The 22,753-nt window shown below is 43.9% G+C and overlaps 2 protein-coding genes across 2 annotated transcripts; both read right to left on the reverse strand.

Moving 5' to 3' along the window:
* Positions 1–9,181: 9,181 nt before the first annotated feature.
* LOC146635266 (uncharacterized) lies at positions 9,182–12,341 on the reverse strand. The gene has a single exon (XM_085345335.1). It carries the CDS (start codon positions 11,504–11,506, stop codon positions 9,299–9,301), a length of 2,208 nt encoding a protein of 735 aa, XP_085201461.1. The 5' UTR covers positions 11,507–12,341; the 3' UTR covers positions 9,182–9,298.
* Positions 12,342–16,802: 4,461 nt separating this feature from the next.
* On the reverse strand, positions 16,803–22,460 carry LOC146635267 (antiviral innate immune response effector IFIT1-like). The gene is made up of 10 exons (XM_085345437.1): positions 22,307–22,460; positions 21,698–21,874; positions 20,489–20,678; positions 20,216–20,407; positions 19,831–20,058; positions 18,957–19,098; positions 18,751–18,877; positions 18,522–18,663; positions 17,809–17,856; positions 16,803–17,156 (listed from the first exon to the last, which is right to left on the reverse strand). The coding sequence occupies exons 1-10, from the start codon at positions 22,309–22,311 to the stop codon at positions 16,959–16,961; spliced, it is 1,449 nt and encodes a 482-aa protein (XP_085201563.1). The 5' UTR covers positions 22,312–22,460; the 3' UTR covers positions 16,803–16,958.
* Between the last annotated feature and the right edge of the window lie 293 nt (positions 22,461–22,753).

Raw genomic sequence — 22,753 nt, forward strand, 5'->3', positions numbered from 1 at the left:
AAACTCATTCTGAAGTAATTTTCAGTAACTCATAGAGGGTGTAGCATTGTGACAGTTTTTCTTGTTTTTGACTTTATTCTCAAAACAGTATTTTTTTAGGTTAACCTCAAACTTTTCAATTAAACAATTTTTTTTTCTTTTTGTGGCTATAACACTCCATTAGGGGAAACAGCTGAACCGACGTGGAAAAAAGCAGATATGATTCAGCTTGAGTTTTTATATACCATCATTATTGAGCCTTTTTGCAGTCTTGTAACTTTACACACCACTCAGTTACAAGGTATAAGTACTTGTTGACTTCAAGTGATTGAAATCCTGTTGCGTCAGTGCAAACAAACACACAACAAACCCTCTTGGTTTTTTCTTCAGCAACAGCAAGTGGAGAACACAGACCCTATAGTGATAGTGGAAATCTAATGTGTTTCTTTGGACTACACTTTCCTGTCAAATCACGTTGTTATTGTCATGCACAGATAAACAGTGCAGCCACATTTACCTGTAATGAAATTCCTTTGCTCGTGCTCATCAGCTTTACATGAAAATATATATGAGTGTGTAGTTGTATTAAAGAAGAAAATAACCATAATAATAATAAAACTAAAAATAACTAACAAAACTGTGATGGACCGAGTTGAAAAAGTAGGAAGAGTCACAGGAATTATTGGAAAAATAGGGTTGCCATTTATTTAACCCAAAAATTATATTTGCAAAAGTAATACATTTGAGCTCATAAAAGAGGTCAAAGAAACAAAACTGAACTCCAAAACCAAATGACTGCCCTAACAAACATAAATGATCTAAACATGAACTGACACACAAGGGTATATATCAGGGGTCCCCAAACCCAGGCCTTGAAGGCCAGTGTCCTGCAGGTTTTACATGTGTCCTTGATCCATCACAGCTGATTTAAATGGCTAAATTACCCCCTCAACATGTCTTGAAGTTCTCCAGAGGCCTGGTAATGAACTAATCATTTGATTCAGGTGTGTTGACCCAGGGTGAGATCTAGAACCTGCAGGACACCGGCCCTGGAGGCCTGGAATTGGGGATCCCTGGTATATATATATAATGGCTGATCAGACCACTATAACACAGGAGGGATAACTAAACAAAACACAATTGTAAACAAACAATACAAACACTACAGTCTGGTTTATTAATAAACTAAACATCAAAGAAGAAAATCAAAACTACTAAACCCCACCCATATGGAAAAGATATATATAAATCTTATAAAGTTTGTATCTGTCTTGTATGAAACTTGTATGAAACGCATACAAAAGTGAAAACAGATATAAGATCCCTTGAAAAATTATATAATGAAACTTGTATGTTTTGGATACTTACTAAAACAATGTATGAAAGTAATGAGAAAGTGGCCACTTTCATGAGTAAATCATATATGTTTTTACTATTTCTTTTCCATATGGGCAAACTCAATATTTAATTAAATACAAATACTTTGTTTTTAATGAAAGAAAACACGCATTCTACATTTCAACAGGAAATGGTGGTGCGATCCACTTATCCCTCTTTGCATTTAATAGTTTCAAACCCTGGCCACTGAAGGATACAAAAAAACACAACAGCAATAGAATAATATTAAACACAAAGTGAACCCGTCTTCCTTCATTAAATAGGTTCTTTTAGATGTTAAGGAGGAATTGACTTAACCAGGCTGGCGGAGAATGAAGACAACCAGACACCTGCGGCAGATGGGGAATCAGTGAACTTTTATTGAGACAGAGACAACCTCTCAACACAGCTCACATCAGGAGATTCCCCAGATTTGCTGTGAGGATGGGTATATATTCTCTAAAACTTACAGGAGGGGGTTGTGAGGAAAGTGCTGCATTAGCAGAAAAACAACTCCATAAAAGGAAATCGGCCTTGGGTGTTCTAGTCTCTTCGCTTGCAGATATCTTGCACCTGCAGGATGAGGCGATCGCTTCTTATCGCTCTCAAGGCCAAAGTCGTGAGCACATTTTTATTACACAGTTGCACAGTAACTTTAAAGCTGAACAATATTTAAAGCTGAATAATGTTTGATCAGATTATATTTTCTTCAAATCCCCCTTTTGACCCATCTTAAATGGGTCAACACACAAAAATAAGTAACATTCAAAGGAACACAGAGACGTGTCGAAGCCTGGCTCGAAAAACTCCTCGGGTCTTATCATTTGTCTTTATCTGTCATTGCAGATGAGGAGAAAAGAGTCCAGGCACCACCCTGCCCAGGGGTCGGCTGCAAGCAGTCTCGGTTCCCGACGAAAGCAGTAACAGCTGTCCTGCACCCAAGGATACAACGAGTCAGTGCAACCAGGGTAGTGACACAAAATTAACAGTTCCTGTAACCCAGCAACCAAAAAGCATAAGTAATGATAAAAATGTGGAGAGTACAGAGTATACTATAATAATGAGAGATATAAACGTGAAAATGTGAAAGAATAAATCAACCGTAAAATAAACCCAGAACGGTAACTGCTAAGGACATTCAAAAGTGAATATGGTAAAACGTGAGGAAGGGGTGTGGAAAAAAAACAATTTATATCCAGTGGTGGGAGTACACATTCGCTCAGGCTTAAGTCCGGAGACCCTGAGAACATCGCTTAACCCTCACAACCCGACCAGACACAGTTCAACCAGATATATCCTTCAAGAGGAAGTGGGTGAGGGAAACAATTAATAACAAGCCTAATACAAAACACCACAGAGAAACAACCATTCTAGAAGCATTTAAACAAGAGAAAGACGATAATGTTCGTCACCCTCACGATCAGAGTTTTCATCATCCGTTGGCGAGGAGGTGGGAAGTTGACCAGCCAATAAAGGCATCTGCCGGGCGAGATCCTTATCCTCAGGAGTGAGAGCTGTAACAATCAGTCTCTGGAAGAGGGATCGAATGCATGGAATACAACAGCAACCGCAGGTGACTAGGACAGCAACAAAAACTGAGATGGAAACTAGGATGGAAGCTACAAGGGCCTTATATTTGCCAAACATGTTAAGCCAAGAGTCCCACATGGCAGTATCAACGCCCGAGTGTTCCTTCATTTTAACAGTAAGAGCTGTGAGACCAGTAATAGCTTTAGTGAGGGAACCATCAGGAGCTGTGTTATTGGGGATATAGGTACAGCATTCCTGACCAAAAAGGCTGCAGACTCCGCCTCTTTCTGCGAGGAGAAAATCCGTTGCGACCCTGTTTTGGAAAGCCATTAGGGAAGTGGCAGATAACTGTGCATGCACAGCTTCAAAACCATCTCGAGTGTAATTAGCCAACAGTTGCACATTAAAGTGAATGTAGTTAATTCTGTCTACATTCGCATTTATTTCAACCATCCAAAGTATCGAGGCCCATCCTGCTTTAACCTGGTCTCGCAGTTTATATTCATCGGGGACCCCACGGGGTATACCTACAGCATCAATATAGGTTGGATTATGAGCTGAACCTGGGATTAGAGAACGTTTAGAGCGGCGTTCAGAGGAGGATGGGAGGCCAACTTCGTGTACTTCTATAGAGAGATCTACTGGAGTGACTAAAACAGGTAAAATAAGAGTTATGAGAGCGCAAAGACCTGACGCATCCCGAGGGAAACCATCATATAACTTGTTATTGCCACACCACCACCACAAATCAGCCCTAGCCGTAGGTCGGAAGTTTGGTTTCATAACCGTCATCTCAGTGCACCAAGAAGAGTTCAAGCTACCTAGTTTTACTGCATTGCCAGTCAGGTTAATACAAGTGAAATTGTTCACAGCTACATCTGAAGAAAAGAAAGGTGGTTTATTAGAGACCGAGCGTTGAGTTTTAGGAAAGTGGTTTTCCAGATATGAGCAATGACCTCGTTTTGTATTGTTCATAAGATGCAGGAGGCATGCACTATTGACTGGCGCCGGTACCACTCTTAAAGTGGGGCGGGCTCCCATACACACTATGCAGTCGGAAGCCGTCTTGTCAGCAGCTTGTTCAGCTAGTAGTAACCAGTTGTTTGTTGCTCCAGAAATACCGGTTAGAATTTGGAAGAGGTCATCTTTAGACATTTTATTTGTGTCTACAATGCGTATTCGGCCGTTTCTCCCCCCGTTTGTATATGTCACCGGAGGGCCATTAAAGGTGGGGTTATCATCTTTAACTACAGAGCTTGGAGCTGCACCAACGCTAGGGCATATTTCCATTTGCCAATACAGGGCGGTGCGATCAGTCCAAGGGGCAAGTATAAATTGTTGACAGGAGGTCAAGGCCAGATCCTTTAGGGTAAAAATTAAGCCTGAAAGATCCGGTTTTTTTGCTATTCTGAGCATATTTTGGTTTCTCCAGTGCAAAGCCTGACCCCTAGAGTGCTTGGACCAATCGAGGTCCGTTTCTGACACTAAACTGGACCACTTCCACTGATGCCAACCTCCCAGGGTTATATACCACACTGAGGAGGAGAGATGTACTGCAAGGTTAAAAAGATCCCCCCCTTGGTCTTTGGTGACGGGAGTGACTGGGAAGCTAGCGAAATCTATTTCGACTACCCAACTTTTATTGTTGGGGACACAGAGAGTAATCATTCTAGTCGTACTTGGGGTACAGGAGGTAACCGTGTCTCGTTTCTTTCTAAATGGATCGGGCGTGGGCAAAACTGGAGAGGAAGTGGTGGGCAAGACCCTAGGGGCTACATTTGTCAGATTGGGACTGTCAGAAGGGGGCGAAGCTTTTGAACTTGAAGGTGTCAGAAGTGTCGGGGGCCCTTCACAGATCAGGATTATGCCAATGGGAATGAGACCCAGGGCCAGGAAGCAAACAAAGACGCAACATCTTTGCCTGCCTGTCATTTCAGGGGGAAAGGGCCAAGACATGTTTACTTAGCTTGGATGTCTTCTAATAGAGGATGATGGGGCACAGAAAGGTGGTCCAGTTCCCCCCACCTCGCCAAGGGCGTGTTCTAGGAGTTAAAGAGCAACAAAAAGTATCAGTGACACAACTTTAAATGAGCTTTCAGCGGTTAAAACTATTGCAATGTAAAATGTAAATCTTAAAAACTCAAGCCAATATAAAAGCAAAGTCATAAAAGATGTTAAAAATAGAAAAATAAAAATGTTTAGTTCAGTATGAAGAACACCCCCTTTTGTAACCAGCCGGCTTGTAGGTTGAGTTTTGGCTCCCTCAAGTGGTTGGTGATGCTGTTGCAGCTCCTTCTGACAGGTCCTTCTGCACCTCTCTCAAGGTTCTTCCTGGTTCGGTGGCAGCAGCGCACTGTGTGTAATGAAACCAGGTGTCACCTTTCCCTTCGAGCCTGACAGCGTGGGAGGTCCGCTCTGTTATGCGGTAAGGGCCTGTCCAGCGAGGCTCAGCCCACTTTCTCTTTGTGACTTTCAGGAGGACGTAGTCCATTCCAGGTGTAGCCGCCTCTTTCAGCTCTTGCTGGTTTCTTTCAGCGACCTGTGAGGAATACTGGGCAACAAAACTGCGGAGCATGTTATAATATGTCCTCGGATCGAGGTCTGAATCAGCTTCATCCGACATTAACAGGCGAGAGGAGGGGCCAGGAAAAGGCCTGCCATGCTCCAACTCAAATGGAGTGTAACCAGAGGTTTGATTTACTGAGCATCTTATGGACATTAATGCAAGAGGCAATGCCTTAACCCAATCTAATTTGGTCTGTGCACAGATTTTAGCCAATTTAGTTTTTAGAGTTTGATTCATCCTTTCCACTTTCCCCTGGGATTGGGGGTGGTAAACTGAGCCAAACTTATGTTTCAAACCTAATGCGGCTTCAACCCTCTGCAGATCGTGGTTCCTGAAATGTGAACCATTGTCCGACCTTATGACCTCGGGAAACCCATGCTGTGGTATATAATGATTAATCAGACACTTCACCACAGTTCTACTGTTTTCACTTGCTGTCGGCCAGGCTTCTGGCCAACCTGAAAATGCATCCACAGCCACCAGCAGGTACCTGTAACTACCTACTCTGTCCACCATGTCTGTGTAATCAATGATTATTTCTTTCCCTGGGCAAAGTGGGATGGGGAAGTACCCTGCTATTGGCTTGAAGGCGGGCTTGATTCCAAATTGGTTGCACTCCTTACAGGTTTTAACCATGTATTTTGTCATGTCTTTTAGATAAGGGTGCCACCAGGCGGCTAAGTTCCTCATCATTTGTGCAGGTCCCACATGCCCCACTCCATGTGCCTCTTCCATTGCTGTCTGTCTGACCCCTGGCGGTAGAATGGGCCTTCCATCTGGGCCACGCCAAACATCTGTGTTTGTGGCCCCTCTTGTTACCCATAATGATTTTTCCTGGGGGCTGGCTTTGTCCTGTAACTCTCTGATTGTGGCTAGGCCTAGTTGTATGGGTGGTCTTTCTGGAGGGGGTGTGGCTTCTGGGTCCATTACCATAATCAGGGAGGGTAAGTAACCAGCTGTCTGCTTAGCTACTAAGTCGGCCTGTTTGTTACCTAATGCCACTAAGTCCAATCCGGCACTGTGTCCTTTGCATTTTACCACTGCCACCTTAACAGGTAACAACAGTGCTTCCGCTAATTCCCTCATTTCTATCTCATGTTTAATAGGCTTTCCGCTGGCTGTCAAAAAACCAGCTCTTAGCCACTGCTTGAGCTCCACATGCACTGCTCCCACAGCATAAGCTGAATCACTGTATATATTCACTTTCTGTCCCTTTCCCATCCTTAAGGCTTCAATCACCGCTCTCAGTTCAGCTCTCTGTGCAGACTGTTGTCCTGTCAACTGCTCTGCTTTCACTGTTTTCCATCTCATGTCTGTCTGTTCCACTATTGCCCATGCAGCCTTCAACATTCCACTTTCAGTTCTGAAACAACATCCATCTGTGAACCAATCTTTTTCTGCATCCATTAGAGGTTCTGCCTGCAAATCTGGCCTGATTTTCTCCTGTACCTGCACAACCTCTTCACACATATGTGGTTCCCCTGATCCCATGTGATCAGCCATGTTTATGCCTTCATGTGAGTAGGTGATGTGTGGTGCTTCCAAAATGGTACTGAGGCGTCTCTGCCTGAGTGAAGTGAGTGTGAAGGCCTGTGAGGAGACGTAGGCCACCACACTGTGTGATGTCAAAATTTTTAGTGGGTGGTTCATCACTATGTGTGCTGTTTTCTGAATGATTTTTGCAAGTCCAGAAACGTGTTGTGTGCACGGTGGGTGGCGTTTTTCAGTGTTGTCAAGCATTACGCTTACATATGTCAACACTTTTCTCTCTCCCCCTTTTTTCTGGAACAGGATACCATTGATATGGGTTCCAGTTCCAGAAACATCAAGATGAAAAGGCAAAGCATAATCTGGCACAGCAAGGTCAGAGGCGACAGAAAGCTGTTGTTTTAACTTTATAAACGCCTGTTCTGTTTCTGTAGTCCATGAGAGGGGAGCAGAGAGGTTTCTCATGCCTTGTTCATTTACCAAAACTCGCAAAGGGGAAGTAAGGCCAACATAGTCTGGGACATAGGTCCTGCTGTAACCAGTCAGGCCCAAAAATGACAACATGTCTTTTACAGTTAGAGGTTTTGGATGGTGCAAAATGGAGTTCCTGTGTTCTGGGGACAAGGAAATACCGGACTGTGAGACCATGCGGCCTAGAAAAGAAACCTGTTTTCTTGCAATCTGTAGTTTGTTTTTGCTCACTTTAAAACCTGTGTTGGCCAGGTGGTGAAGTACCACTCTGGTGGCCTCCAAACAGATGTCAGCCGTGGGGGCAGACAGCAAAAGGTCATCCACATATTGTATTAACATACAGTCAGATGGTAGTGGGCTGGTTTGTAAAAGTTCTTTCAAACACTGATTAAACAGTCCTGGGGAGAGGGCAAATCCCTGTGGTAAGCGAGTGTAACGCCATTGTCGGCCTCTAAATGTAAATGAGAAAATGTCACGCAGTGACTCACGAAGTGGGAGGCAGAAAAAGGCATTAGCCAAGTCAATGCAGGTGAACCAGGCATGAGATGGTGGGAGGTTGGTCAAGGCAACATAAGGATTAGGCACAGGCAAAGTAGGAGTGCCAAGTAAGGCATTAATCCTTCTCAAATCATGTGCCATTCTGAACTTCCCCGTGCCTTTTTTCTCAACGGGTAGGATGGGCGTGTTCCACTTAGAGCAGGAGGGCTCCAAGACACCGGCAGTGACCAAACCAGAAATTGTTTCTGCAATCCCAGCCTCAGCCTCCGGTCTGTGTGGGTACTGAGGCTGCCACAAAGGGGTAGCAGATGACAGTTGAAAAGAGACTGGCTCCACATCAACTAAACCTACATCTGTGGGTCCAAGGGACCACAAACAATCTGGAAGAGAGTCGAGTAAAGGCGCAGCATCACAGTGGTCTGTGTGTTCTCTTCCATGTGACCCGCTGACCACTCCATGTTGCAGTGTTGAGGAATTAAAGCAATCATTTAAAATTTGGTATGTCTTGGTAGATGGAGAAAACAAAACCTGTGGGAGTTTTGTAGGTGTCCAGTCAGTGGCCGCAAGGGAACGTTTAACCATTCCACCCAGCTCCTTAGCCTGGTGTCCAGGATGTAAGGCCAGTGACACATGGGGAGCTGCCTCATCAGACATCATGTACCACTGTAATTGATCTGTTGTAAAAGTAACCGCAGCTGCCACTCCCTCCGGTGCCGCAAAAATGCACGACATGTTCAGAGACCAAGCCCGCCCCTCACACTGCTTTTGGAACATGTGCTGGTACCAGGTGGTGTCATGCCTGTCATAAAACAGTGTAACATGAGGTGGGTCAGGGGGAGGGACATAAGGATGTAGGAGTGAGAGCCACGGCCGCCATTGCTGAAAAGCAGTCCAAACTCCTGGTTCAGCAGGTGTTTCAACTTCCAATAATGCCCAGTAGATGTCAGCAGAGTCCGCCAAACAGGAGGAGGGTTGCAGCAGAAACTGACCACCTCCCTCTGGCCCATCAGAGCAGGGAAGTACAACCCCAGTAGGGAGAGTCACAGTTAGGCCTTGTGAAGAGCAGAGTATTGTGGCTCCTAATTTAATCAACAAGTCTCTTCCCAGTAAATTCACAGGCGCCTGTTTTGAACAAACATAGCTGTGTAACAAGGTCTGATCTCCAACCGTTGTGGGGAGGGGCACGGTGTAAGGCAGAGTTTTAGGTTCCCCAGATATGCCCACCACTGTAATCACTCTGTCAGTAAGTCTGTCACGAGCAACATCCTTAATGGTGGAGTACGTAGCTCCAGTGTCCACTAAAAAGCTGCTTCTTCTTCTATCTACAGTTATGGACAGCATAGGGTCCGCCGTTGTCCCTTCACCGTCCTGGGCAGTCTGTGGGGTGTCCTATAGCTGGGGACCACCCTCGTAGTACTCCCACCCCATCACAGGCATCTGTGGGGCCGGGGGCACTCCAACTACAGCACCACGAGGTCCACCTCTGTGGCCAGGATGCTGATAGGGCCCACCACGGGCTCCCCTGCCTCTTCCAGCAGCCGGGTTCAAAGGGCACGCTTTAGCCCAGTGTCCAGGTTGTCCACACCGGAAACAAACATACATCTGGCCTCCCCTACCACCTCCCATCTGACCCCTTCCCCTGAAACCACCTCTGTTTCCTCCAAATGGGGAACCTCTCTGCCCATAAGGGGCCGGGGAGTGATAAGCACCATACTGGGGGGGCTGTGGATCAGTTGGCCATGGGTTCGGATACAAATCAGGGGCAACTGGACCAGGAGGGGGAGCCGCAGCGGCCACAAGCTGCTTTTTAGGCTTGTCACCTTTTCCACCCAGGTCGTTTTTAGCTTTCTGCAGCTGAACCTTCAACAGTTGCAACTGTAAATCTTCGACGCTCTCCGCTTTATCATCAGACTTAATCTGCACTTTGTTAAGATTAAAAATCAAATGTTTCTTCCAGATTGCAAAGTCACAGTCCTGCAAATCAGGATTATCCTCCATTTTCTGGCTTACTGACTCCGGAATGCCCCTCAGCACCGCCCTTCTAAACCACATGCTCTGTGAACAAGTCCTACTGGGGTGATGACCTGTATGGTTCACCCAGTCTTCAACAGCCTGATTTAGATAATGGGTGGGATTTTGCTTTCCCTCCCATTTAAATTTCTGTAAGGTGCCTTGATTTTTGGGTGGGAATTGTTTGCGCAGGGCCGGTCCAATAAACCTCAAGGCCTGCATTAGTGGCACCTCGTTCTCATGCATGGTAGTACCCGCATTTTGTTCCAGGTCCGCTGCCTGAGATCGGGATGTGCACCTAGTTATAATAGCTCTAAAATCTCCCAGTGCGAGGTCCTGTCCAGCTGTGTATTTATCCAAACCAGCCAACCAGGCATTCCCTCCCTCCGTTATGTCAGGGAGTTTGTCCACTAGGGCCTGGACATCTCCGAATGAATAAGGTTGATACACTGGTCTACGTTGCGCTTTAGTCTGGACCAGGGGAAATATGCCTGGAGGCTGAGGCACAGGGCCCTTAGATCTAGTCTGATATCCTAAACTGGGAGGGGTAGAGGGGGGTGTATTGTTAAGGTCACTGAGTTCATCATCAGTATCCTCAGTTTCTTCCCCGCCTGGTGGGGTAGCAGTGTCAGCAAAAACGTGGGCTAAACTCATCTGTGTTTCCGGATCCTGACGGCCCACCAAAGACATGGTAACTGTGACATTTGGTGAAGTGCCAGGCTCAGTTTTTGCAGTAGCGGTCAGATCTCCTTTAACAGCGACAGGAGTGCCGGCAAAGGGGTTGGACCGGGAAAGAGGGGCTGACGCAACACGATTATTCACCTGGACCACTGACCTATGTTCATTTAAGCAGCTGCGTAATGCTGCTTCTTGATCAGTTAATTGTTGTTCAGTGGGTTCCTGTCTGTTCATTCGAACCGCAAATGGTGCGCTCGCAGGGGGGTCAGTTAGGCCCTCAGATCCGGTTCCAAAACAATGGGACATAGAAGAGGGGGCTCTACTACTAGCTGAGGATGTCGCCGACAGAGAGGAGCTTCCTGGGCAAAAATGCTTGGTATCTATGGGAGTTGGAGCTACGGGCGGTTCTTCTCCAATAGTCATTATTCCACCAGAGATATTAAGTACCGGATATATGCCTGCTGAGGGAGGAGTTGAGGCAGAATAGGGAGGTGGCTGAGACCTATTTTTCTTCATGTGTGGTTTTGCAGTTTCCCATAAACACACCCAGTGATTAAATTTAGCTTTGCGGCCTGCGTGCTTATCTGCTTCCTTTCTGTGTCTCACCCCGCTCATCACACCTGCACCTGCTGCTGCTGAGTTGGCTTCTTCCTCTTTCTCTTTTGCCTGCATAGCCTTATTCTGCCAAATTATTCCCCAGTTACCACTACTCCCCTCGTCCTTTCCCTTTTCTTTCATTAACCTTTCAGCTGTTTTCCTCAGTGACTCTTTCTGCTTTTTTGCTTCTTTAGGCTGGTGTGTGGAGTTGATGACTGTCTCAACACATGTTAATTGTTCTCCCAATGTGCTAAGAATCACACCGGGACCCCAACCATCATCCTTAGTTTCTCGATCTAATTCTCCATCCATTTTACTGTCAATGGAGGAGTGTTCTTTTATTGATTTTAAAGGAGAATTTGGGCCAGCTGGGTTTCTGCCTCTGTTAGGCACTAACAGCTGGGGCGCTGCTTTAAAGGTGAGTCAGCACTGAAATATCCCTTCAGGTGTTACCAAGCTTCTACCAAACCGGAGTCTGGCGGGTAACCTTGCCTAGAGCTTCCTGATAGGGGTGCTAGTTGGTTGTCACCTTGTTCACACGTCTCATTCACACTTCATACATTACCTGCAGTCACTCATTACCCTCCTTATGTATGTAATAAATGTGTAAAAAAAAATTCTATGTGTGGTGTATTATTTTAACCAAAAGAGGAACCTAGTTCCTTTAATTGTGTAATCTGTGAACAACGGAGAACCAAACTGTCCTGCCCAGTGTTCCACAGCAAGCATTCAGCGTGTATTTATGTGTGTCCAATATCAAACAGAACATCAAAACATTTAAAACACTAAAATCATCGGGGTTTTAAGAAGAGATCCGTTTTCTCCTATTGATCAAAGGGACCCCTCCTTTGGACTCCAACCAGTACTTCTCCTTTTTAAGTTTTAGAGGATCTTTTCTAATAAAGTCCTCTGGGCCTTCCTAACCCTTCTGTAGTTTAGAGAATATTACTAAAAAATATTCTCAAGGCCTTTAACCTTTTAATTTGTTTAGAAAGGCGTTACTAATAAACCCTTTCAAGGTCCCAGACCTGCACTGAGGTATGTATCCGACACCGGAGAGCAACCCGTCGGCTGCAACCGTGGTCAGACCTCAGTTCACTCTTATCTTTATTCACTTATTCACTTATTTCTTATTCACTTATCTCTTATTCACTTATTTCTTATTCACTTGTCTGATTCTCAACAAGCCTTAAGTAAGCCAGACAATTTTGGTTATGAATTACTAGGAGTTTGGACACTAAGTATTTTTATAATGTTCAATATAGCAGAAATAAAAGGTCTGCTTACCTTGTTTTTGTGTGCACACAGCTTTTGTCCAAACTCCGTTCACTCAGACCACGGCCGAAGTCCTCCCATCCGTTCCAGTTGACCTGGAGCGGATCCTGTTCGTGACGCCAATTGAAGGATACAAAAAAACACAACAGCAATAGAATAATATTAAACACAAAGTGAACCCGTCTTCCTTCATTAAATAGGTTCTTTTAGATGTTAAGGAGGAATTGACTTAACCAGGCTGGCGGAGAATGAAGACAACCAGACACCTGCGGCAGATGGGGAATCAGTGAACTTTTATTGAGACAGAGACAACCTCTCAACACAGCTCACATCAGGAGATTCCCCAGATTTGCTGTGAGGATGGGTATATATTCTCTAAAACTTACAGGAGGGGGTTGTGAGGAAAGTGCTGCATTAGCAGAAAAACAACTCCATAAAAGGAAATCGGCCTTGGGTGTTCTAGTCTCTTCGCTTGCAGATATCTTGCACCTGCAGGATGAGGCGATCGCTTCTTATCGCTCTCAAGGCCAAAGTCGTGAGCACATTTTTATTACACAGTTGCACAGTAACTTTAAAGCTGAACAATATTTAAAGCTGAATAATGTTTGATCAGATTATATTTTCTTCACCACCACCTTTTGTCTGGCAACTCGTTATATCATGGCAGATAAGTAGTAAAAGAAACAAAGGTTAGTCAAAAATCAAAGTAATGAACTGGTATGAATACCTAAGTAAACTAAATGTGCACGCTTACAAATAGAACAAATGTATCCAAACCAATCAATAAACTTATTGGAAACTAAAGTGTGTTATTGACAACACAATAACTTATTGTGTTCTAACAAAGGATTGAAAATACAAGAGTTACCGACTTTACAGTGTGGCAACTATGGGTTTGGCCATCACAAAAACACTAAAGTATTAATATTAAGAGAATTTGAGACAATTGTTTGGTATTCACAGTTTCGTATTTACAGTTGTGCAAAAACAAACTTGTGCAGTGAGAGTTTAAAGTGGTTTAAAGTGACAGTGTGTAGAGTCCAGTAGTTGCAGTGAGTGTGTAATGGTGTGTATAGAATGTCAGCAGTTCAAAAGTCTGATGGCTTGTGGGTAAAAACTGTCTCTGTGTCTGGTAGTGCGGGCCTTAATGCTTCTGTATCGCCTTCTGGACGGCAGGAGTGTGAAAAGTCTGTGGCTGGGATCAAAGAGGATCTGCTGCGTCTTCCTCACGCAGCGCTGTCTGTAAAGATCCTGCATGGCTGGCAGTTCAGTCCTGGTGATGCGCTGTGCTTATCTCACCACCCTCTGCAGAGATTCAGAGCATTACAGCTGCCGTAGCAGGTGGTGATGCAGCCAGTCAGAATACTTTCAATGGTGGCTCTGTAGAAGTTTGTAAGTATTCTGGGGTTCATGCCGAATCTTCTCAGGCGCTGTAGGCAGAAGAGCTGCTGTCTCGCTGCTTTTGTGATCACACCAACATGGTGTGACCAGCTCAGATCCTCGCTGATGTTGATGCCCAGGAATCTGAAGCAGCTGAGTCTCTCCACCTCTGCTCCTTCGATGTGGATGGAGGTGTGGCCTCCTCTCTGCAGTCTCCTGTAATCCACAATGAGCTCCTTGGTTTTGCTGATGTTAAGCAGCAAGTTGATGTCGGGGCTCTCACCTCTGCACTGTATGCGGCCTCATCTCCATCAGAAATGCAGCCGATGATGGTGGTGTCATCTGCAAATTTCATGATGGCTTTCTCTTTTATGTAGTAAAAATGAGGTTGTTTCATTTTCACTGCAGTGCTGGGACACTCATATTAATCGATCTGTCAGTGAACACTTTGAGTAATGAAACTGCTGACAGCAAAGGGCAATGCTCTCAGAGTCCAAATCCATGAGTGGCTGTCTACCTTTGTGTTAGCAAAGTGGTTTTGTTTTTTTGTTTTTTTCAATATTTCATTTTGCTAATTTTTTCAAAAAGTGTTACAAAATGTGTATTTTGACAAAACTTGAGTTTTCTTTGGTTGTTAATTTAATTTGTCTTTTGAATGTGTGCCACTGCCACATCTTTGTTAAACTGGTCTGGTCTGAAATTATGAAAATAAAGATTATTCAGGTTTTTAAAAATATAACTCTCTGCTTCTTAATTCAGACAAAACTGAGGTAATTGTACTCAGTAGGGGTGCAACAATACACAAAATTCACGGTTCGGTTCGATGCTTTGGTGTAACGGTTCAATATTTTTTCGATACAAAAAATGTTCATGCCTTTTTAATTTGTCATTTATTAAAATTATAAATATATATTTTAACTCAAAAGTACAATTTTTTAAATTTAATGTTGCTGAAACAACAAAATAAAAAAAAAAAAATCTGTCTGATAGAGAAATCACTCATCTTTGGAAAAGAGAGTTTATTACAGAGAAATGGCTCTTTCCAAAATAAAAGCTATACTATACGCTTCTTCTGGGCTATATTCTCAGCAGCATATTAAACATATCAGGTCCCCATAAGGAGAATTGTGTGCTAACGGCTGTCTAAATGACTCAGGTAAAGTTTGTAGCATGCATGCTTGTTGCTTTTGTCTGCTTCCACTTGTCTTTGCACTAGGATGATGCCAGTGTAAATGTGCCGTCATATTTGTTGTGTTCCCACTAGTGCTGCCAGCATTAATCTCGTTAAAATGACGTTAAAGCCACAACGCGGCAAATCTCCGTTAACGAGTTACCGCGGATCGCCCCGTGCGTGGGGCTGGGGGGCGTCAACACATTAATAAGCTAGCTGCGCTAACGCAGTAGTTCCCACCAATTGAACCAAAATAGTTCCAAACGCCACATCTGAATGAGGGTGGGGGAGGTTCAATTTGCCATGTTGCAATGAGAGCTTAGCTTCTGTCTTGCTAGCTTGCGCTGCGCTCAGTGGATCTGCACTCGACAGTGCAGCCTAGGCGGAGTAGTCGAACGCAGATTCACTGAGCGCTCAACACAGACAGCATCGTCAGAAGAAAAGTTGATAAAATAAATTAAAAATTTTGTATTGTTCATACATATGCGTACCGAACCGAAAGCACTGTATCGAACAGTTCAATATCGATACGAGTATTGTTGCACCCCTAGTACTCAGCCCTGAAAATCTTAGAACTATGGTATCTAACCAGATTCTTACTCTGGATGGCATTACCTTGGCCTCCAGTAACACTGTGAGGAACCTTGGAGTCATTTTTGACCAGGACATGTCCTTCAATGCACACATTAAACAAATATGTAAGACTGTTTTCTTCCATTTGTGCAACATCTCTAAAATTAGAAACATCCTGTCTCAGAGTGACGCTGAAAAACTAGTTCATGCATTTATTACTTCTAGGCTGGACTACTGTAATTCATTGGAGGTTATGATAGGGGACAGCAACAGTTACTAATCCCAGTCCCTCTCTACCCTGACTCTAACCCTAATATAGGCACCCAGCCTCCCCTCCTAACACAGCACTCACCTACCTTGCTGTCTTCACTGTCAGCAACACTAAAACAGCTAACAGCACTTTAAAGCGCTGTAAAGCCACAAGCTTGTTTGCTCTTTCACAAACTTCTTCTTTCACCACTATGATGTTGATGGTTGCCTGATATTCTCGGTTGGATCAATATTACAAGGTAACCTGTGTGAGTGTGTGGTAAGATTCCTCTATAATTTTCAGAATATTCTGACTGAAACGTTATAATACTGTAACACTCATGTATCCTGTGTTCACACATACTCAGTTGTCCAGGTAAGGTTCAGGTGAACTGCAGCTTTAAGTGTCCTAAATGATGTGATGATGTGTGAGTGTAACCCCTGTGAGAAGGTGGCTCACAGGTAAGCTGCAGAGCCTTGTTCACATGGACGTGTTTAAATAAAGTTAGAAAAGGTTTCATTTCTTAATGTGAAGCACAGCTGGAACATCTGGAAGATGCCGAGCATCAGCTGTAGATCCAGAGTCACAGTGACCTCTGCCTGTACACATTTTTTGTTAAAGGTAAAAGATGAAAATATTATTTAAAATAGAAAATGACTCTCATGACCCTGAAATCTCTTTTTTTATGATGACATCACATCCCACAGCTGCTTGTGATGCTAGCACTGACCTGCTGTTACAAGTATATAACAAACATTACAGACATGTAAAAACACAGAAAATATGTGAACCTGAAAAGTGATCTGAGATTTTATGTGTTAATCTACAATCTTTGACCCGCTTACTCAAATTTGAACCCTGCTAGCTTCATTTTTATTAAAATCAACAGAAATGGTTTTCTTTGTAACAGTTTAAATTAATATGTAAAAGTGTATCTGAGCAGAGACCTGGACATAAACTTCTTCATGGTTTATAATTTAATACCTAACAGAAAGGTATGAAGGGCCCATTTGTTAAGGTTGTGCAGTTCTGAAAGCACATGGATCAAGTCCACATTCAGCGGGCTGAAGTATGATGTAACAGCGGTGCATTGATCCTGATTAATCAGAGGATGATCACTGCAGTTCCAGGCGCAGCTCGCACAGAGCAGACAGGTACTCTTCATTGTCCTTGTCACAGTTCAGAGCTTTCTCATAAAACTCAGCAGCTTCCTTCCTGTTGCCCTCAGCTCTGGCCACCTGACCCAGCAGAGCGAGAGCTTCGCCATCACCCGGATTCCTTGACAGACGTCTCTCAGCGATCTTCTTGAGTTTCTGCAGGAAAGATGGAGGAACAAAGACAGATGAATTTCTGTGGATTTAGAGAAACTGACTTTTATTTTCAGTGACTTTCTCAGACCAGGATTAAAAAAATATTTAATGTCTAACTGAAGACATATGAGTACAGCAGCTCCCAGCCTTAAACCACAGAACAGGACTGATTCATGCTGGTTGGCAGGTGAGAGAAAGGACAGCTGTGGAAACAATCCAGACTCCACTCCCTCAGTACTGTGTTGAGACGATGTGTGGAAACAGGTACACTGAGTGTGCTTTATCAGATTACAGCCAGGGTCTATATGAAGGTGCAGGAGAGCCAGTCCCTGTTCAGCAGGTGGGAGGTTTCTCAAAATACTCGCAAACACCTTGTTTGTGTTAGTGAATTTTGGCCCTACACAGAGATAAAGGAGTAATCCTTTGATGGACAAATCAAATATCACATACAAAGTTTTCTGCAAAGGAAGGAGTCTAAAATCATCTTCCACCACCTGGAAGCTGAAAGCTTCCACCTGACAGATTAGCCTCCCTCTGACTTCACGTCCTGCTAATGAAAATGGTCCAGAGGTGCAGCAGACAGGAGACTTGGTCTCAGTACATTTTGACCATAAGCCACTGATTAGACTTTAATCACATAACCTTTAGCGCTCACCTTAGCACAGACTTTCTTCTCATATTTCTTCAGTGGTATCAGGAGACCCTGCAGGCAGGACACAGCAGGAGGCAGATTAATAACACAGATATAACTGATTGTCATTAACAACATTCAAGTGTGAGTGTGTATGTTCTGATTGTTTACTGCCATGTGGCCCTCTAGATTTGGGCTCATTTAGCCTGAATTCCTATTTTAGAGCAGGGGTGTCAAACTCATTTTACATGGTGGGCCAGATGCAGCCCACTTTAATCGTAAGTTGGCCGGATCAGTGAAACATATTTAACTGTTTCCTACATGATGAAAGAAAGGGACCTGTGACAAAGAGGCAAATCTGTAATAGGATCATTTCATTGTTTAGTACCTAATTGCTTTGTGTGAATGGCCATAAGGGAGGTTTTTATCAGCAGTAAAAACTGTAACACTTATGAAAACACAGTTAAAAGTCCAGAATTTCTGCTTGTGCTTGTTTGTGGTGATCGGCAGATCAAACAAGTTAAGAATTATAAATGGCGTCAAGCGCACATTCAGGCCTGTGAAACTCTTTTAGGCAACGTCCACACTGGCCTGGATAGATTTGAAATGGCGTTTTCTTCTGAAAACGCTCTGCGTCCACACTATCGTTTTCAGTCGTTTTCACAGGGTTGCGCGTCCACAATGAAATGGCCAAAAACACTTATGTTCCTGTACTGTACAAGCACCTCTTAACCAACCTTGGTGTAGTGAACGATGGCTTGAGCTTCATTTCTTTTGTGATGGTAATGAAAGTCACCAAAGCGCTGATGGATAGCTTGAGAAAGGCTTTCATCACACTCTGGTAACTTCACCAAGCACTGCTGGAAAATCTCCTCTGCCCTGAGAAACAAAGAGATGATCGTGATGATGACAAACATGCACCGAGCAAAAAGACAGGAGTCACTGCTGCTTTCCACAGAGGAGTACCTTCTGAAATTCCTTTCCTCTGCATACAGCAGTGCCAGGTCAGCCCACGCAAGATGAAAGGACGGCTTTATCTTAACAGCCATTTCAAATTCACGAATACAACAGCGCCTCCAGCACCGCACCGCTCCTGTGGAGCCAGAAATCATGGTTTATCTCTGAGTTTGGGGATAACTGGACCTTTAGACATGCAGTATGTTTGAGCGTACTTTGGTTGCTGAAGGGCTTGTGGCTCTGCTCAGCAATCTTCTTCCTCTTGTAGCACAGCGCCAGCTGGTGGTGGATGAAAGATGACTGGGTGGTCCTCTTCAACGCTCGCTCCAACATATCAATAGACTCGTCCAGTTGATGCTGAAACAACATTTAATGGTCATTTTCACAAAAATTAGTAAAAAAAACTAAAGAAGAATGCCTCAATCCTGGAAGAAGCACCTCAACAATTACTGAATCTCCCGGAGGAACCCAGCCGAGGGTTTAATAAAGTTTCATCTAATCTAATCTAATCTAATCTAATCTAATCTAATCTGATCTGATCTGATCTGATCTAATCTAATCTAATCTAATCTAACAATTTAGTGGAAAGATTAACTTCCTCTGTCTTCACTGAAGGAAGGAACTCAGAACCACTAAATTAAGCATAACAAACTTTAGTAATCTGTCTTTTCAGTCTCAAGCCTGATTCAGGTCACTGGTCAGAATAAAATAATAAAGATTTTACTATTTCTGAATCAGGAGAATTCAGGAAGGTGAAAGTAGAGATAAAAGGACAGAAACAGATCAGAATTAGAGAATGGGAAACCCAGCCCAACCAGCATGGCTCATTTAAGAAAAGGCCAAGTTAGTCTTTAACAACGATCACAGATAATCTAAAATCTCCGTGGAAGCTAAAATGTACAGAGCTGCACATCTTTGACAGCCTTCTTTGGAGCTGATGTAGGGTCAGGGTGCATGCTTTACCATCTTTAAATAAAAGATCTTCATGGACCTGTGCACTGACTCTTATATTACATGACCTTGGAAGAATCACATTGTCTGTGGTTGCATGAGTAGTAAGCATTTACAATATCCTACATTCAGACTTACATGATTACGAAAGTATTTTCCTACGTAGCGGCTGACATGAGGGTTATCAGGATCAGTTTTCAGTGCTTTCTTCAGCAGACCCTCAGCCTCTTTGTATTTCTTATAGGCTCCAAGCTTCACAGCCAGCATGGACTGCAGAACAGCATCATCGGGGTTGAGCTCCAGGGCAAAGTGAAGCTGTTTGATGGATGGAGGCTCCTCAGTTTCCTGTAAATTTTCTAAAACCCACTGCAGATGAGAAACTGGTTAGTCTACTGTGAACTGCTGAGAACCACACCCCAATGAATTGCTGGGGGTTTTTTTTAGAAACTGATAAATTGGCTGTTTTTTAGAACAATATAAACATAATAAATTTATTAACTGATATCAAACTTATAAAACTGACCTCTTCTGTGCGAAAGAGGGCGATGGCGTAGCCAGCATTCCACTCAATGTCATCAGTCTGTATCTCAAGTGCTTTACGAAAACTGTCAACGGCTTGTAAGTAGTAAGATTTTGACAACTTGAGGTAGGTCCAGGCTTGTTCTCCGTAGACCTCTGGAAGGAGACTTGCTGATGAACCAGTGGGATACTTCACCTGCAGAGGGAGAAGGTTCAGCTGCAGTCAGAGGTTCAGAAGCATGTGATCTATAACATTTGATCTGATTGGTGTACATACCAGTATGTCCTCGACTTTCTTACAGTAGCTTTGTGACTGTGCAAAGTCTCCAGCATGATATTTCAGCCAGGCCATGTCTCCATACGTCACAATGAGCCGCCTCTCACTCTCATTCCCATGACGCTCCCTGATGGTCTCCTCTGATTGGTTTAAAAGTGACAGCGCTTCCTCTCGTTGATTCTGAAGATACCTGAGGACCATCAACACATGCTTATAATTAAATCATGTTTTTCTGGAATCATACTTCAGATGTCTACACCTGGCCTGGTCTTCAATAACAGCCCTGCAGCAGGTCTTTATTTGTTGACATTTAGCTAAGGTTCTAGACCCCATGGGTGTTAAGATAAATACTCTACCTGCATTTCCACCAAAATAATCATGCAAACAAGTTTTAGGAGGCAGATTTATATTAAGATCGTACCCACATACAGGATAGGTGGGTACTGTCAGGAAATTCAGCCACAACAACTGACTGATACAATCCATACTGTTTGAGATCAGTTCATATCATGGATCACCACTTCTACTGTCTCCTGGAGTGCTGACTATCTGTCAGAGAGGTCTCAGTTTGTCTGTTGTGGTGATTAGTATAGATATAGATATATATTAGATATAGATACTGGGGCACCAGAGGGGGCAGTCCTATCACCATTTCTGTTTACCTTGTGCTCCTCAGACGTCCAGTGTAACAGTTAAACATGCCACCTGCAGAAGTTCCCTGATGACACTACAGGGGTTGGGTGTATTATGGAGTACAGGGAGCTTGTGAGGAACTTTGTAAAGCGGTCCAAAATAAATCTCCTCTCTTTGAATGTCAGCAAGACAAAACAGATTGTGGTTGACCTCCAGAGGAAAAAAAACTGTGACTAGGTTCATCCACACGATCATCAGTGCCAGAGATGGAGCAGGATCAACAAACTAATCCGTAAGAGTGGAAATATCATTGGTTAGAATCTGGAGGTGTTTGACACATGGAGGGTCACAGGTCACTGAACAAACTGCTCTCCATCATGGACAACCACTCTATCTATCTATCTATCTATCTATCTATCTATCTATCTACCTACCTACCTACCTACCTACCTACCCACCCACCTACCCACCGACAAGATCAGCCTGTTGCTATGTTGCTGGCAGTTGCATCTCGCCAGTAGTTAAATTAGTTAAATTACCCAAAAGTAATTTTTCCCACTACTGTGGAAACTGTACCTGACATAAGCCAAGAAGCTGTATGATCGAGCCACTGCCCCGCGCTGGCCGAGCTGCAGTTTTATGTGGTCCTGTAGTCGAGTGCTGAGGTTCTTCAGGTCCACGTCCTTCTTCAGATCCCAGGTGAAGTGACACTGCAGCTGCTGCAGCCTCCTGAGCAGAGCGCTGCTACCTTCACTTTAAGAGGATCACAAAGAAAAACAAACTAAGTTACCTTTGCATGTCAGAGACTGCACTTTGTTTTTTTACTTTAATCTGTACTTCAGCTCTTACTGGAGTATTTTTAACACTAGTACAGTGGTTCTTAACCTGGGTTCGATCGAACCCTAGGGGTTCGGTGAGTCGGTCTCAGGGGTTCGGCAGAGCCTCCGCCATGACATGCATGGCTCATTTTGTGCACCAGTAAAAAAATCACATTTTATTTTTCACTAAAGAGGGGTTCAGTGAATGCGCATATGAAGCTGGTGGGGTTCGGTACCTCCAACAAGGTTAAGAACCACTGCACTAGTACTTCTACCACCTCGCCTAGTAGTAGTAGTGCCAATATGTGTAGTATTTGGGGTAGTTTTCGAAAGTCGGAAATCAGCTGTGAAGCTAATGCGAACTCACGTCATGTTACAGGAAACAGTCCTCCTCTTCCTCAGAGTACACACCGATGAAGAAACGATTATGCGCCGACTGATCGGTCACTGAGTGGTCGTTCAGTGAGAAACGCTGACCTCAGATCAATCATTTACAGATCAATGGCTGATCAGTGATCTTTGGAGACGCTCTCAGCTGAGATGCAGAAACGAAACCTAACGTCCCCTTGTGGTGCCTTCATGTACCTCTCATATAAAACAGAAAGCCCAGCCTTCTCGTCGGAAAGCTTTCCTCCTTTCTTAAATATGCGCCTTCCGTCTCCTAACATAGTTTATATTTATGGCCATTAAGTTCTCGAGAGGACAGGAGAGGATGAGCGATCTGAGCCGTCAGGCTTTTACCTGTTTTCAGCGAGGCCCTGAAGGCACCACGAGAAGTGTGTGTGGTTTGTGTGACAAAGGTGAGAGCTTCACA

The sequence above is a fragment of the Diplotaxodon limnothrissa genome, linkage group LG3, assembly GCF_057381915.1.
Source record: "Diplotaxodon limnothrissa isolate DT_005_m linkage group LG3, D_limnothrissa_male_GT1.1, whole genome shotgun sequence".
Taxonomy (NCBI): Eukaryota; Metazoa; Chordata; class Actinopteri; order Cichliformes; family Cichlidae; genus Diplotaxodon; species Diplotaxodon limnothrissa.

Excerpts from the sequence above, each read along its gene's own strand:
- LOC146635266 (XM_085345335.1), bottom strand. The coding sequence starts at position 11,506 with ATGGATGGAGAATTAGATCGAGAAACTAAGGATGATGGTTGGGGTCCC.
- LOC146635267 (XM_085345437.1), bottom strand. Across the intron at positions 20,059-20,215 it reads CCCTCTTTCGCACAGAAGAG|TGGGTTTTAGAAAATTTACA; the intron begins GTCAGTTTTATA and ends TCTCATCTGCAG. Across the intron at positions 17,857-18,521 it reads CCATCGTTCACTACACCAAG|GGTCTCCTGATACCACTGAA; the intron begins GTTGGTTAAGAG and ends TCCTGCCTGCAG.